Source organism: Crinia signifera, chromosome 4 (genome assembly GCF_055691185.1).
Source record: "Crinia signifera chromosome 4, ASM5569118v1, whole genome shotgun sequence".
NCBI classification, from domain to species: domain Eukaryota; kingdom Metazoa; phylum Chordata; class Amphibia; order Anura; family Myobatrachidae; genus Crinia; species Crinia signifera.
In genome coordinates, this window is record NC_139220.1 from 21,204,563 (window position 1) to 21,221,030 (window position 16,468).

Genomic DNA, 16,468 nt, shown 5'->3' on the forward strand with positions numbered 1-16,468 from the left:
TGCAAAGTCAGCCTTCCTAAAATCCAACACCTTAGTTTTTGTGTGACTGGAGTTGGACCCTGCCTTGATACTAAACCATACTGCTTGATGATCACTGGATCCCAGGTTCTCACCCACATATATGTCTGATATCCTGTCCCCATTTGTGAGTATTAAATCTAATATTGAGTCTTTGCGAGTAGGCTCCCTCACCAATTGCTTGAGAGAGGCTCCCTGTAGGGAATTTAGAAATTTGCCACTTGTAGATGATCTTGCAAAAGACTCCTCCCAATTCACATCAGGTAGATTAAAGTCTCCCATGATTAGGACTTCTCCCTTTAAAGCCATTTTAGTGACATCAAGCAATAGGCTCCTGTCCAAATCCTGCCCCTGGCCTGGTGGCCTATAGATGACCCCAGTACGAATAATGTCCTTCTCCCCCATTTCTATGGTCACCCAAAGGGCCTCAGTTTTTTCTTCAATGTTTTGTATTAAAGTAGCATTTATGTTTTTCTTTACATACATTGCTACCCCTCCTCCGATTCTTCCCATTCTGTCCTTCCTAAATAAATTGTATCCTGGTATAGCTACATCCCAGCCATGGTTCTCATTCCACCATGTCTCTGTGATAGCCACAATGTCTAGGTCATCCCTTGTCATTATTGCAATTAGATCAGGAATTTTGTCTCCTAGGCTTCTAGCGTTTGCACACATAGTTTTAAAAATTTTGCCTGTGCATCTTTACCATCCACGTGGACTCTGGGAACGGTAAAGTGTGCTGAGCGTGGCACCTGCCCCGAATCATGGTCGAGCACAGCAAGCCACACAAGGGAACACGGTACACTAACTGGGGTTCCATGTGCTCAGGTGTCAACAGCGACACCAAATAACCGGGTCACCATTTTCCGCTGCAACCTTTTTGACCTTACACATACCAACCTAATGACAGTAGACCTAGGAGGAGGAATGTAATGCCACCTGTGCGGGATGCCAGACGTTTTATTAAAGGGGCAATCACTACAAAGTATGGATTTTCTTTTTAAGTAATTGACCCTTTAAAGAAACATCCGAGTTTGTTTGCCGGTATCCCGCACAGCTGTCGAACTCGGGCAACATTACATCTTACCCTAGATATGGACTATGAGCAACACCACACCCAACACTTGTACATCTGTGTGTGACTGAGGGGGGAAATGTATTATTCCTGGTGTAGTGATTAAGGGGCCGGTGATCACGAGGCAGCCAATCAGCTCCCAACTGTCATATTTCAAACAGAGTCTGTAACATAACAGGAGCTGATTGGCTGCTTTATCACTTCTCCGGGCCCATGTGTGGTGCTAACTAAGGTGACCGTCATGTAGAACATCATTAATATGGCAGAAGTACAGGACTGGGCTGTAACGTCACCGATTTACATTTTAGGTGCTCATTTTAAATATATCTATTAATGCATCGAATACACAGTATGGACCTTTCTCTGGTTGACTCGCAAAGCTGCGATCACCCACATGCCTACGAATGGATGATTTACATAATCATTCGCAGGCGGGGAGAAACAGTTCGATGGTCGGCGACCATCGAAGGATATCTTCAGCGCTCGCAGATCAGTGACACATCTATGGTGTCATTGATCTGCGGGCACCCTGTGCGAGAACATCCGCCGCCCGCCCCCACGTCACCGGGCGATTACCATGGGAACACCCAGTGTTTTCATGGGAACGTCTAGGAAACATTGGGCATTCCCATGGGGGCGATTCCCCCGGCCCGCCGTGGCCGGTTGCACACAGCGGCTGCACATGCGCAGTCGCAAAATAAAATAAATAAAAAAATCGGACCCCCGTGCAATTAAACCAGAATAAGGTCCGATTCAGAACCCTTATGGGCAACAGTGTTTATCACTTCCACTGGAACATAACAGGAATTTCAGCTGCTGTACAACACAGAACACTTGAATTGCTTGGTCAGGCGCCATCCAGTAAATAAACGATTAGACTGTAATACCATTGTGACAGCAGCACCTCTCTGATCATATATATACTGTATATGACCCTCACTCTGATTAGACCAAGGCTCTGGGCAGTATTCAATGAAAAAGTTCTCCGTGCATGGAGAGCGTTTTATTTCGCTCTCCATGCACTCTCCGTGTTCCGGAGGGCTCTCTGCCACTCCTGCTCCCTCTATTCAATGTGGCTGATGCTCTCCGCCACTCGCGGAGAGTCTTAACCCCTGCAGGGAGCAGGGAGCTTTCAGGGAGCCGGAAGCAGCCAGAGAGATTAAAGTCTCCCTGGCTGCTCCAGAGGACTGTGGAGGGGAGGGGGGCTCTCCAGGACCCAGGCTGCACCCCCCTATAGCCAGCAGGGGACCCAGTATTCACTGCACCCGTTTGTGCATAGTTACATTCGGGTGCAGTGAATATATGAATATCTAATGAGCGGCTCGAGCGCTCCAGCCCCCTGCTGGCTGCACTGTGTAAAAAAAAAAAAAAAAAAAAATTTAAAAAAAAAAATTTTTTTTAAATTAAATATATATTCATGTGCTATAAGCACATGAATAAAAATAACATGCCCCTTCACAGAAAAAAAAACCTGATTTTTAGACACCAAAATTTCTTAAAAAAACCTTTTAGTTTAAAAGTTCACATTCCAGCTCTCCATCAAAAGATGGAGAATTGCTACACGGAGAGACACGGAGAAAGTCACTTAGAAAGACGGAGAACATTTCACATTGAATAGGGAGGGTTGCTCGCTTTTGGAGAGCAAAATGCTCCGTCCAAGGCGAACAAAGCACAAGTTCTCCACAAAACACGGAGAACTTTTCTCATTGAATACTGCCCTGAGAGTCCAAGACCACCCTTGCTTGGAACACGCACACCTTTTACCACGTTGTGCATTCAGTAAGGGGACAATTTATTCATGATCAGGGCCCTGGTCCCGAAACGTACAGTATCTTATTGTGGCGATAAGAATCATCCGCAGGGACACGGGCTTGGGTAGGAGCCCATATCTGATGTGTAACGTTATCACTAATGAGACCACTTTAAATACTAGTTTGGGGGCTGGCAACTCTACTGCGCATTCGTGGTAATTAGACCAGACATGTGGCAGCGACCATTGCAGGGTAGGGGTTCCCATGGATCCTTCTCCTGGTAGTTATTGTGCTGTGTACCCTATAGGCTACATGGCCAATGGAGCGAAGGGGGTAAATCAGACCTGACCAATGTTGTGGGAATTCGCACAGCGGTGGATTGCCGCATGACAGCGCATGAGTAAGGATTGTAGAGTGATATAATCCGGCGTATTTGATCGCTAGCCGCACGCTAATCGATTGACAGGAAGCCGATGTCACCAAGCCATCTTCAGGGAGTGTCAGGTAAAATGAAACATAGAATGTGACGGCAGATAAGAACCACTTGGCCCATCTAGTCTGCCCCTTTTTTAAACATGTTACCTCAAACCATATCTGATCCTATTTCTTTGTAAGGATATCATTATGCCTATCCCAAGCATGTTTACATTGTACTACTGTTGTATTTGCCTCTACCACCTCTGATGGGAGGCTATTCCACTTATCTACTCCTCTTTCTGTGAAGTAATTCTTCCTCACATTTCCCCTGAATCTTCCTCCCTCTAGTGTCAGTGCATGTCCTCGTGTTCTGCTGCTCCTCTTCCTGTGAAGAATGTCTCCCACCTGTACCTTCCCCCCCTAGTATCAGTGCATGTCCTCGTGTTCTGCTACTCCTCTTCCTGTGAAGAATGTCTCCCACCTGTACCTTCCTCCCTCTAGTGTCAGTGCATGTCCTCGTGTTCTGCTGCTCCTCTTCCTGTGAAGAATGTCTCCCACCTGTACCTTCCCCCCCTAGTATCAGTGCATGTCCTCGTGTTCTGCTACTCCTCTTCCTGTGAAGAATGTCTCCCACCTGTACCTTGTTAAAACCCTTGATATATGTGAAAGTTTCTATCATGTCCCCCCTTTCCCTTCTCTGCTCTTAAGTATACATATTAAGATCTTTTAGTCTTTCCTGGTACGTTTTGTGATGTAGGCCATGCACCATTTTAGTTACCCTTCTTTGTACAGTCTCTAATGTATGTATATCCTTCTGGAGATATGGCCTCCAGAACTGGACACAATACTCTAGGTGAGGTCGTACCAATGACCTATACAGTGGCATTATTACTTCTTTCTTTCTACTGCTGATACCTCTCCCTATGCAACCAGGCATCTGACTTGCCTTCTTCATTGCTTTGTTCCATTGCCTACCTAGTCCCCTGAAATAGTGACACCTAGATCCCTCTCCTCCTGGTGCCCTGGTGTCATCAGGGAGGTCTGTGGTGCCATGAACAGCCTGAATCTGTCATGAATATTTATGTTCCTTAGTCCTGAAAGTCAAATTTTCTCACATATACTGCAAGCATTGCAGAATTTACCTTCATAATGTTACTCAAGTATTGTGTACACCAGTGTTTTTCAACCAGTGTGCCGTGGCACACTAGTGTGCCTTGAGCTGTTCTCAAGTGTGCCCCCAGATCTAGAGATGCCCAAACCCATTTACAGCTACCACCAGTTCAACTGTTATTTACTGGTCTCTTGTTTTCATGTAAAGGGCCAATGTATTTTATTTTGTTACCTGTGGGGATCAGTGTGATTGTTTTTAATGAGGGGGCCAATAGTTTTTTTTTTCCCTGTGGTGGCCAATGTGTTTTGCCCTGTGGGGATCTCATGGTGTGCCTTGGCAATTTTAAAGTCCTATTTAGTGTGCCGCAAGGTAAAAAGGTTGAAAATCACTGGTGTACACTATATACATATGGCCGGGTGGAGTGTTGATGTTTTACGCCGTGGAGCAACTTTCTGCCTCTGTCACGTGCCGCGATGGTCTTGCAATTAGTTAAGTGATTGACAGTCGAGCCTCATTTGTGGGCGTTACCGAAAACGCAAGGGCCATTTATATTTACACTATATAAATGATTTATTACCATTATTGCATAGAAAAAAAATATATAGTCCTTACCCTCCCATCTCAGATTGCGGGGTGGTCTTCGAAATGACAATTGTTTTTCCCAACTTAGATTCCAGGTCCACCTTGTAGTCTCTATGCTTGAGCAGTTCTCTCTTAATCGGGGGCTGCAGTGGTTTGCCTACAAATACATATTTACACCAATGGCGATTAACAATACGGAACCCAACCGAAGAACGTTCAGTATGTCACATGTCAATACTAGCATGACTTCTTACTGATACAACAGATAGTAACTGCTACTTCTTACTAATGGGATTCCCTGGAGTGTTGGGTGGTGCTGGCCTCGGTCCTGCTGGCCTGGGGGGGTCCTGTGCTCTGGACACAAACCTTACACACGTAGTGAGTTTGTGTAATTTTCTAAGCAATTTGACTAAATCACTTAGAAAATGACCCTACGTCGCTCCGTGTGTAGGGGCGATAGCGACGAGCAATGTAGACATTGCATGCATGATAAATCTAGTCCGATCGCCAGTGTTCGCTCCGCACACATCACTGTGCGCTGAGCGATCTCAGATCGATCTGCAACATCGCCACATGTGTAGGCCCCTTTAGGCACCCACCTGATAAATGTCTCTCACTAGGGGGTTAATGGGTGCTGTAGTGTTCATTCTAGCACCCGCTATCTTTGAAAACCCATGCAGTTCCTGTTACCTGCCTGGGGTGTCGCTGTCTGCTGTGGTGTTTCTAGCACAGGTCTGCTTTGCATATCAGTGCTGATATACAGACCACACTGTGCTAGAAGCACTACAGCAGACAGCGACACCCCAGGCAGGGAAGAGGAACTGCATGGATTTTCAAAGATAGCGGGTGCTAGAATGAACACTAGGTGCCGCAACCCTGTTAACACACAAATTAGTCAACTTTTCATGTATTGTGTGTGAACATGATAATGGGTGATAAAATAGGGTTCGGACAAAATTGAAATAGCCATTCAGCAATGAAGGCTCTGGCTACCACCCCATTAACTTAACAGGGCTAATTGAATTTGTCCCTAAGCTTAAGGCCCCCATACACTATGCGATTTGGGCCCAATTTCACCCAATTCGGATGGATCGGGCCGTGAAATCAGCCCAAATCGAATGTGCAGACATCCTGGCCAACCGGATGCGCGGTCCCGTGCGCCTCGGGTCAGAATCGGGAGGTCAGACGGGCTCCACATAAGATTTGGTAAACTTTATGTGCAGCCTGGAGGCGGGCAGGGGACGCAAGGAGGCAGTGGGCAGTGAATGTGGCGAGGGCCGAAGGACCAGGGAGCGCTGGCTAGCGGAAGCCAGGCGTCGGGCACACATAGAAAAAAAATAACCCATACAAATGAATGTGAAGCCAGTGATTGGCTGAGAGAGCTCTCAGCTAATCACTGGATATGGCGAGGGCCGAAGGACCAGGGAGCGCTGGCTAGGGGAAGGCGCACAGATAAAAAAAACTCCATACAAATGAATGGGTAACCAGTGATTGGCTGAGAGAGCTCTAAGCCAATCACTGGCTCCCCATTTATTTGTATGGGTTTTTTTGCTATATGCACCTGCCACCTGGCTTCCCCTAACCAGTGCTTTGGTCCCTTTTCCATGTTCACTGCCTGCTGCGTGCCCTGCCCAGCTCTCCATAAGCAGCTCCACCAGGCTCATAGCTCCATCCTAATGCAGCTCCCCGGATTTATCACATGCAAAACCTGGCACATCAAGTGCCAAATCCGGTGTGACCCCCCCGGGGAGCTGTCAGGATGATTGGTCCTCACAGATTTAAACAAGAATTATGTGGGTTTTTTTTTAACCAAAATACAAATACCCACCATCTTTCTTCTCTCTCTCTTCCGTGATCCGTCTCTGTGCCAGCTTCTCATATTCATCTTTGTCCCACTTCCGACGAAAGTCCACGTTCTTAGACTGAAGCAGCAAAAAAAGAAAATGCAGGCGATAAGGTTACAATAGAGTTTGTGCAAAACACACACAAAAAAACAACTTTAAAGGTGGAGAGAAAAAGCCTAATTTGCTGACACTGCATTTACCGTAGGCTCAAAATGATACTACAATGTAGCAATCGACCAGTGCTAGATGTAAGATAACTGCGGCTCAGGTGTTGGGTTTCTGTTCACTTCAAACATGCAATTGTGTATGAAGCAGGTAAGGCTGCAATTTTTGCAGATGGACAAAACTATGCTACACTGCAGGTGGGGCAGATGTTACAGGTGCAGAGAGAGAGTAAAGGTGCATATACACATACAGATATAGCTGTCCCATCTATCTGGTGGGAACAAAAACCTGGAAATGTATGGGAGCAAATGACAATCAAAAAAAATTTCCCAAACGCTTTAAAACAGACAGTGATCAGTCAGACAAATTGTTGAAATTATTCTGATATAAGAAATTTATCAAAGCATATATATTTCTTTCTGTTTTCCTGCATTTGGGTGGAAATTCTTGATGGTCATATGCTCCCATACAGTTCCAGGTTTTTGTTCCCATCAGATAGATTGGACAGATAAATCTGTCTGTGTGTATTTCCCTTTAGATTTGGGTGGGGTGTGTTCAAATGGAAATCTATATCGCAGTGTAATAATAAAGCAGCCAGTATTTACCCTGCACAAAAACAAAATAAATGACACAAATCTGCAAAAATCACAGTCTTACTAACAAATCTGAATCAGGCCTAGTGTTGGCCTGCCAACCAATCAGATGTTGCCTCCTATACACTAGCAAGAAACTAGGATGGCTCACCGTTATCTGGTTGCCACGTGATATGCACGTGCTACTTCAGGAATAGCAGTGAGATTACTGAAGTGCCCACATTCCTTTACTTTACTTGGGGTGCCCACATTACTTTAATTTCTGAGAATCCTATGACGGCATTGCCACTTATATATATAATTTATAAATTATGAGAGAACACAGAAGGATTAGAAGTGCTGCTACATCCCCAAAGGAATAGATATTAACATCACTGAACACAACCACAAATGTTTAATCCAAAGCTGGGTACACACATAGATATATCTACAGACAGATCAGACAGCGTGTTTTCCATACACGCTGCCCCATCCATGGGGGCTGACATCACAAATGGGCGGGCGCAAGCAGCTGTCAATCACCAGCGGCTCCCAGTGCGGCTGTATGGGTGGTCGGCGGCTCACCCGTACACACAGTGCAATGCGCAGATATATCAGGCATCGGCTGTGTTGCTGAGCTGACATATCTGTGAGCGACGCCGTTCACAGATATGGTCAAAGGTGCATCAATATATCGGTCGTACAATCAGCCGATACATCGGACAATGTCTACGCAACTTTAAAGTCTATGGGAATAAATACTTATACAACTGTAACCAATCAGCAATTCGTTTGGCACCTTCGAGTAGTTATTATTTTGCACAAGTCAGCTACTTACGAGAGCAAAACAATATGCGCTGCAGGTGGGGCTGATGTAACATGTGCAGAGAGAGAGTTAGATTTGGGTGGAGTTTGTACTTCAAACTGATATCTATATTACAATGTAAAAATAAAGCAGCCAGTATTTACCCTGCACAGAAACAAAATAACTCACCCAAATCTATCTCTCTCTGCACAAGTTACATCTGCCCCCACCTGCAGTGCACAAGATTTTGTCCAATAGAGAGTGATTGTGCCTTTGCGAATGAACTAGAATAACCCCCATCGTGTAATGTGTACCCAGCATTTGATTCAGCATTCCGGGGTCCATAGTTACATAGCACTGAATTAACCTAAATGCTTTGAAGGCAGCATAGCAGTAGTACGCGGTAACACTCAGTGGTAGATTTACCAACTGTCAGATCCGACAATCATCTGAGCGATGGATTTAAAACAACAACATAAGAGCTGAAATGAGTTGACCGCCAAGTATTTTGGCACTGTAACCACAAATTACAAGAACCGAATAGCTAGATGGCCAATATCACATTAAAATATCCACCATCTTAATAAATTATTCATGCTGTGATTTTGCTTCTCCGGCCAAAGCATCTAACGCTTTCTCCTTTATTGTCATCCCTTACTGAGATGAATCGAACATGCTGTACTGGATACCATCATTGGATACAATTAGGGGCTATGCCTGTGATTTTGTTCACTCCGAAGCTGCACCTATGCCGATCCCTACAATATGCACCCCAGCGTGGCTGCAAACTAAAATGTGCAATATAGGGGTGTAACTGGCACAATTGTGGATATCATTCTATCACAGCTCTCTTACTCAGTGACCATCTACACCCGCAGCGCTTCTCACTTGTAATCATTCATCTCTACCAATGCCAGCCCACCCTTGGTAGTACGCAGTTAAGTGCCTGGTACTTTATCACCGGTCAATCAGCTCCTGAATGTTAAGTTACAGGCTGGGTTTAAAAAGGGACAGTTAGGAGCTCATTGGGCAGTGATAAAGTATCAGGCATTTTATCACTTCTCCTCCCTATTCACCGCTTCATGCATCTACCCCTCAGTTACCATTCTGTTTAGTTCTGTGTACCCTGTATTATTTTAATGTGTGACCTATGTACGGCGCTGCCAACCCTTTTTGGCGCCTTATAAATAAAAAGTAATAATATTTTCAGTGATGCATCATGGCCCCCAATCTGCCCCGTAATTGGATAGACCTAATAAACTGGGTACACACGACTATATTGGTTTTTCCAATGTACGGCCAAAATATTGCAAGGGGGTCGGCAAGTATGTACACAGATACTAAATCGTTCACAGACATGGTGCCTCGGTTCTGCGGCACAGCTGATGCCCGATACATATTGGCAGATACACCTACACTTGCTGCAGGGACTGGCGTCACAGCTGGATGTCTGTACCGTCATATAGATTGGTAAATGTATATACTAACCTGAATCAGCCTCTCTGTCGACACGTCGGCAGTATAAAATATGAAGCAGCTGGCAGATATCTGTAGCAGAGTGGATTGCATTGGGACAGACTGAGGCACTCTCTGCCATTGTGGTGGAACAACAAATCCCAGCAGGTTGGGGGCTTATTATGATCATACAGCCACATAATGCCTGGCCCAGCATTAGGAACTCCCCCCACACAGACCCTTTGCGACATTACAATGAAAAGAATACTAGAATCACTGCAGCAAAACCCAACAGAGCCGCTGCTAAGCTCCAGACATTACTCACCCCACTTCCCGACGCCATCTTGAAACCTCTGGCTCTGGCTGGCCTGGCTGGCTCCCTCTGAAGCCGACAGTCGCGCAGGGTGACGTAATTGTGAAAGGCAGCTCCCAGGGTCGCCATGACCACGGCTTAAGCCCCGCCCACAATAGAGCGCCACTCTTCTATACTGCCCAAAATAAATAAAACGGGACACCACCGCATAGTAAATGTTTTGGACTGTACATGTGTACAGAATTTTTCTTAAATATCGTAGTTCTACGGACACAATTTGTTTCCGGTGAGCGCATAATCCTCGGGCGCCATTTTGTATGTGGGCAAAATGTTTCATTTTGTCATTGTAAATACTATTATTAAATCTTCCAAGCCACCTAGCAAGGAGATATACTGATATAGCAATGTCTTCAGTATAAGAGTAACCCTGACACCCATCCATGTGGTGTAAATATGATTACTAACAGCCTTCACAGCCCGGTATCCAGTAACAAATATGGCGGCAGCTGAGTGAGAAGGATGCCCACAGTCACCATAGAGTATCAGAAGTCGCAAGACAAGACTTTTGGAGGTGACACATTCAAAAATCACATGGGATGTCTGTGGGAAAGCTAAGGAGCAGTATAGTGACAGTATTACATACACAGCCGCTCTCTTACATTAGGAATTGGTTATTATGGAGAAGCCCAGATTTCCACAGCATGTGTAAAGACAATTACTTGCTCGCTGCTATTTCTTTAGCAGTCTGGTTCTAGGTAAGTTTACTCTCTATGCAATGCATGCAAAATCATGGTGTGCATTTATACTGTGTATTGTCATGTACTTCTTTCCTTTGTATCATTGCGTACTATAAATGACATTGCTTGTACAACAGTCAGGCATGTCCAAACTGTGGCCCTCCAGCTGTTGTGAAACTACACATCCCAGCATGCCTTGCCATAGTTTTAGCATTCCCTAATAGCAAAACTTTGGCAAGGCATGATGGGACTCGTAGTTTAACAACAGCGGGAGGGCCATTGTTTGGACATGCCTGGTGTACACCCAATATTAATGCATGCTCCCATGAGTTGTTCACACCCGCCATGTTGTCTGTACATGCAGCTAAATCTTGACTGTATCGTCAATAACTATGTTCCGCGGGTGGCCTCACTGGGCAATTTTGTTCGCCTGTGAGCTCTGGTGATGTCGTTAACGATAATGGTCAATGAGCGAATTGTCTAGTGTGTATGGCGCCTCAGGTATCAGCAGACTGTGGGGATTATTCACTAAATCCTGGAAAGTGATCATGTGGATGGAAATAAAGTACCAGCCAACCTGCTCTTAACTGTCATTTTTTAAACACAGCCTAAACCATTGGCTGGCACTTTATCTCTCAATACGGCTAAGGGATTAGACCCTGTTGTCATTCTTAATGCAACTGGTAACTGTTTGTCGTGTCATACTGATATTGGTGTGTTGTTTTTTTTTTGCAGTGTTTAAATTGTTAAATGTCACCCTATGAGATATATATATATATATATTTATGGTATGTCTTTCAGGTTTCTGCAGTGACCAGACCTAATACAGAATGGCTGCTGGAGCAATGCAGGAATTTAAGGCTATGTAGGCTCTGAGCTTTAAAACGAGAGTAACCAAAAATAATTAGAAAGCCATTTATCATGGTGGCTATCAAATGCCTATCCTCGTCATGCTGGAGAGTGCTGATTGGCCAGAGAATAACCGTTTACACAACAGCTGCTTGTTCATTGGGTGGTCTTCCTAGTTCTCAGGTAAGATAAGTAAAACGATTGTTCCATTTATACACGCAGTTCAGGAAGTCCTTCTGCAGTGAGCAAGGCCGCCGACAGCGCCGCAAGGCGCTGGTAAAAGAGGGGGGGGGCGGCAAATGGGAACGCCCCTGTAAACCGACATTCTCTGAAGGCCACTACGGTGGGACTTGATGCACTTGCTCGCAGCCAATCAGTGTTGATCATCTGCTACATATGGGTGAATAACTATCTGTTTTGTATTTCTAGGTCATCAAGAAAGCCTTTCTATGTCAACACGCAAGTACACACACGCCTTATGTGGAGCAAAAGAAGAACTTTGTACTCAAGACTCCAAAAGTAACTAATTCTTTGAAAAAGTTGTATAAAAAGGAGCAAAAGTATTATCATATGGAGAAAATGTATGTTGCTGATTTTCACATTGTGCTTCCAGGGCACCCGCGATGTTCACCCGCACCAAATGGCTATTCGGGAGAAAGTGCTGCGCACGGTGGTGAATTGCTTTAAGCGTCACGGAGCAGAGAGCATTGACACCCCCGTGTTTGAGCTGAAGGTTAGTCTTCTGGCGGAACTTGTGTTTAGCATTGCTGTGATCTCTGTGTGGTACCGGGTTGTATCCAATGACGTAGTGCACAGAACCCATAAATATAAAATTAGTACAATACTCATATACCCCTTTTGCAACGAGGCAAAAACCCGGGTTTTTGCATCGTGGACCCGGGTCATCATCGCATAAAAGGGGTAGCTGGAAAAAAAACCCGGGTTTATTTCCCCCACGAATGTGTAAACGGGTCTCGTTTACGGCAACGGGGAAGCCCAACCTCCAGACCGCAGTGGTCAGTATGGAGGTTGGGCGGGGGGGGGGGGCACACAGCCTCCGTTGCTGTCTGCTGTACTGTGCAGACAGCAGCGGAGCTGGGGAGGAGGTGAAGGGATGCCCATCAGCTTACCTTGATGCTGGGCTTGCCCCCAGCGTGGCAATGCCGATCCCCGGCGTGGCGATCGGCAGTCCTGGCACTCGGAGATGATGTCATCTTCAAGCGCTGCCCCTTTTACTTCGGGTCGGCACTGCAGTGTAAACGGCGCAAATCCCGAATTCGACCTGGCTTGGAACCGGGTTCGAAATAGCGGGTCAGATCCAGGAATTTGGTGTAAAAGAGGTATAAATAATTAATATCACAGTAAAATGTGATTCAATTATAATTTCAAAATATATGTAAAAATAAGAAATATATAGCTGTCCCATTCTGTTAATAATACAGCGCCGGTGCTTTTAATCAGTATACTTGTGGAATTACAAGTCCCATATTTTATGTTTTTTTACTGCATGATCTCACTGCAGATACAAACAAGTGTGCGCATAACCCGTTCTCTAAATGCAGTCCGGCGATGCAATTCACTTGTATGGTCTATAATACCTGATGCCAGGACTGCGGCTGTGTCCCTTCGTGTGGACTTGATGAAGGTGAAGCCTCTGTTTAATGATGCAATGGGTCTGTTTCTTCTCACTGTTACTGCTTTGGCCATAGCTGTTCAATTTTTTAGCTGAGGACCGGGGCTTTCCATTGAGCCTGGCCCCGCGTCGCTAGCCCTCGGGAACCGGAGATACCGCAAAGCTGTAATGTTTTCCCCATAGGATTACATGGGACCCACTAGTTCCAACCCCCACCCGGTTCCGAAGGCTGCCAGTCCCCCCTTCCCGGGGTCACAGAAGCTGGTGGTTGATCTCATCCGAACCCAAGCTGGTCCATATGGGTCAATTGGTTCTGGAGATATTGTGGGTAAACCGATTTTTATTTTATTTTTTTGAGGGCAGATAACGCTGGAAACAAACGGCCCAGTTTCACGGGATCAAAATGATTCAAAATCATTTGAAGTCCAATCAAAAGTTCTTCAATATGATACTGGTCTCGTGTAAATGGGTCAGTTGGTTCCGAAGATATAGCCGGTTAAAAGGGAGGGGTGGTTTTCTCTCTCCCTCACACCAGTAAATGAAGGGACTAGGCTGGTGTAAAAGAAGCCAACCCAGGAATGTCCCTGCATGATCCTGGGGCATATTCCCGGGTAAGTCCCTGCATTTTCTGGTGTGAAAGGGGTATTATTTCAAATAGCCGGGACCTGCAGTGCTCTCAATACAGCCGGGCAGCCCCCGCTCTCTGCCCAGCTGTCAATGGCCGTCACTTCTGCCCAGCGGTGGCTATACCCCAGTTACCGCGAACATGTATTCCCCCTTGGCAATGAGCATGTAATCCCACATGGCAATGAGTATGGAACCATTGGCTATGAGCATGTAGGTAAGTAGCACTTATGTAGCATCATTTTCAATTGGCATTATGGTGTTTGGCATAATACGTAATGGACATTACTGTATGATGTGTGGCCTAACATGTAATGGGCATTATGGTGTAAATTTTTAATGCCTGCCTTTGGCGCGCATTGTCCCTGTTTATGAAGCATATTGTGAATTTTGGCTCAATCCGTGAGGCATTATCTGAGTTTTGGCACAATCCATTTGGCATCACACCCCCTTTTCCTGAGCGCACCTTCGGTGCGCGCACAACTGCTTCCTTCACCTTTGTCGCCAAGGTGGGATTGTGTACTTTAAACGGCAGGGCCTATTTTTAATCCCATTCCCACCTTCTCTCTGCTCTGCTCTCTTAGCATGTACACTGGCACCACTAACAGCCCCTCCCTCTCCTATCATGGTGCTCCCCTGTCATTTTCTCCTGGATCCGCCCCTGAGTAGGCTGACGCGTTTCGCCCACCTATCATTGAGCTTCCTGAAAATGTATGTGTATTATGCTGCCACTAGCACTTTGCAGGATTGCAAAATTTCCTCGTTTACTTACTGGGAATCCGTCGCCCTATTTTACAGAATGTTCCCCTATCTTCAATACAATGTAGGCAGCTATTGGGGCTATTCAATCTCTGCCGCTGTTTCCACCGTGGGGAAATAGTGGCCACCGCCGTTTCCGAAAGCATTGAAGGCAAATTCTGACCAAACAGATCTGACTTTAAAACAAGTTGAATTCACAGCCGTTTCTCACCAATCCGAAGCTGATTTCTCCGCCACGCCCACTTTCCGACACTCAACAGCCAAAACGTTGTATTCCGGAGTTCCTGTTGTGCTTACCGAAAACGACCCAGGCAGAATCCTGGATTGAATACCGCCCATTATGTTTATTACAGCCTAGGCCAGGCATGTCCAAACTCTGACCCTCCAGCTGTTGTGAAACTACACATCCCAGCATGCCTTGCAATAGTTTTAGCATTCCCTAATAGCAAAACTGTGGCAAGGCATGATGGGACTTGTAGTTTCACAACAGCTGGAGGGCCATAGTTTGGACATGCCTGGCCTAGGCATTCAATGGAATTTCGTGACATGACTGTGTTTAGGGGATGGGCGCTGCTGTTAAATGTGCATAAAATGTGATATTTAGGCCTTGTACACCGTAAGCAAGAAACCGAATCCGGCATTTGTTTCCTCTCCTGTTGCGATAGGAATTCAGATGTTTAAATGGACATTTTCAGGTGTCTGTCTGCAGAAGCATCGGTAATTAGTATTGAAATGAATCTGAAAAACCTGTCGAAATGCAAGTCCCTTATTCATTAGGTGTTTCCATCATTTTGTGCTGAATAAATTATGCCCACATTATTATTCTGCTTTTTTAAACCTGCTTATGAATATTTTATATTCTAACTGTGACCGAGCACCTGATGAGAGATTGTAAAAGTATCAGCCAGCGATTAATCCAGTTATTATTCGGCATGGATGCTCCGCAGACTGCGCGCTCAAGGATTGCCGTGATTAAGCTGAGGCAGGCATGGTACAGTACATATAGGGATTCCTGCACAATGATCGCTGTTATTGTCTTTATGGGGTCTTTCTCCTTACCGCTAGATGACCTTGCTTGCTTAATTTGTATTTCAAAGTGTTTTCAAAAATTCCGGCTGTTTTTTTTTTTTTTTTTTTTTTTTTTTTTAAATCTCTAGCCCCGCCCAGTAGTATCTCTAGCCCCGCCCAGTAGTATCTCTAGCCCCTCCCAGTAGTATCTCTAGCCCCTCCCAGTAGTATCTCTAGCCCCTCCCAGTAGTATCTCTAGCCCCGCCCAGTAGTATCTCTAGCCCCTCCCATTAGTATCTCTAGCCCCTCCCAGTAGTATCTATAGCCTCTCCCTAGTATCTCTCCCATATCTATGGCCCCTGAATTTGCTACCCGAAATACCTCCCCCCCCATGGCTGGGATACGGTCATTTGGTCGACAATCATTAGGTCGACACAAGCATTAGGTCGACCTGAGGTTTTTGACATTTTTTTTTTACCCCGACATGTGCCGACAGGCGGTATTTCATGCCCTACCATCCACTAGGGTGCGGTGTGAGAATAAAATAGTGTGCTGAGTGCAGCGAGCCATTTGAGGGGAAGTGGTTCACTTTAACGGTGTCCATGTCGACATTCGGGACAAAAAAAAAACAGTCTAACTAATTTTGACCTTTTGACTGTCGAACTTCCAACATTGTCCACCTAAGCGACCTAAGGCCTGTCAAGCTTCAGTGGTTGACCCACGAGCGTCTCTCAGCCAGCGCCGGGGCTC

At 45.6% G+C, this 16,468-nt stretch overlaps 2 protein-coding genes across 3 annotated transcripts in view; one reads left to right on the top strand and one right to left on the bottom strand.

Moving 5' to 3' along the window:
• ZMAT2 (zinc finger matrin-type 2) overlaps positions 1-10,293 on the bottom strand; it is a 37,510-nt gene extending 27,217 nt beyond the window's left edge. The window contains exons 1-3 of the mRNA XM_083181375.1: positions 10,121-10,293; positions 6,783-6,876; positions 4,985-5,111 (exon numbers count right to left, since the gene is read on the bottom strand). Of these exons, the coding sequence (XP_083037501.1) occupies positions 4,985-5,111; positions 6,783-6,876; positions 10,121-10,237 (338 nt within the window). The 5' untranslated portion in view covers positions 10,238-10,293. The remainder of the gene's footprint in view (positions 1-4,984; positions 5,112-6,782; positions 6,877-10,120) is intronic.
• Positions 10,294-10,629: 336 nt separating this feature from the next.
• LOC146073846 (histidine--tRNA ligase, cytoplasmic-like) overlaps positions 10,630-16,468 on the top strand; it is a 36,344-nt gene continuing 30,505 nt past the window's right edge. For both annotated transcript variants that reach the window (XM_083181377.1, XM_083181376.1), the window contains exons 1-4: positions 10,630-10,863; positions 11,647-11,877; positions 12,124-12,213; positions 12,308-12,427. In XM_083181377.1, the coding sequence (XP_083037503.1) occupies positions 11,767-11,877; positions 12,124-12,213; positions 12,308-12,427 (321 nt within the window). In that variant the 5' untranslated portion in view covers positions 10,630-10,863; positions 11,647-11,766. The remainder of the gene's footprint in view (positions 10,864-11,646; positions 11,878-12,123; positions 12,214-12,307; positions 12,428-16,468) is intronic.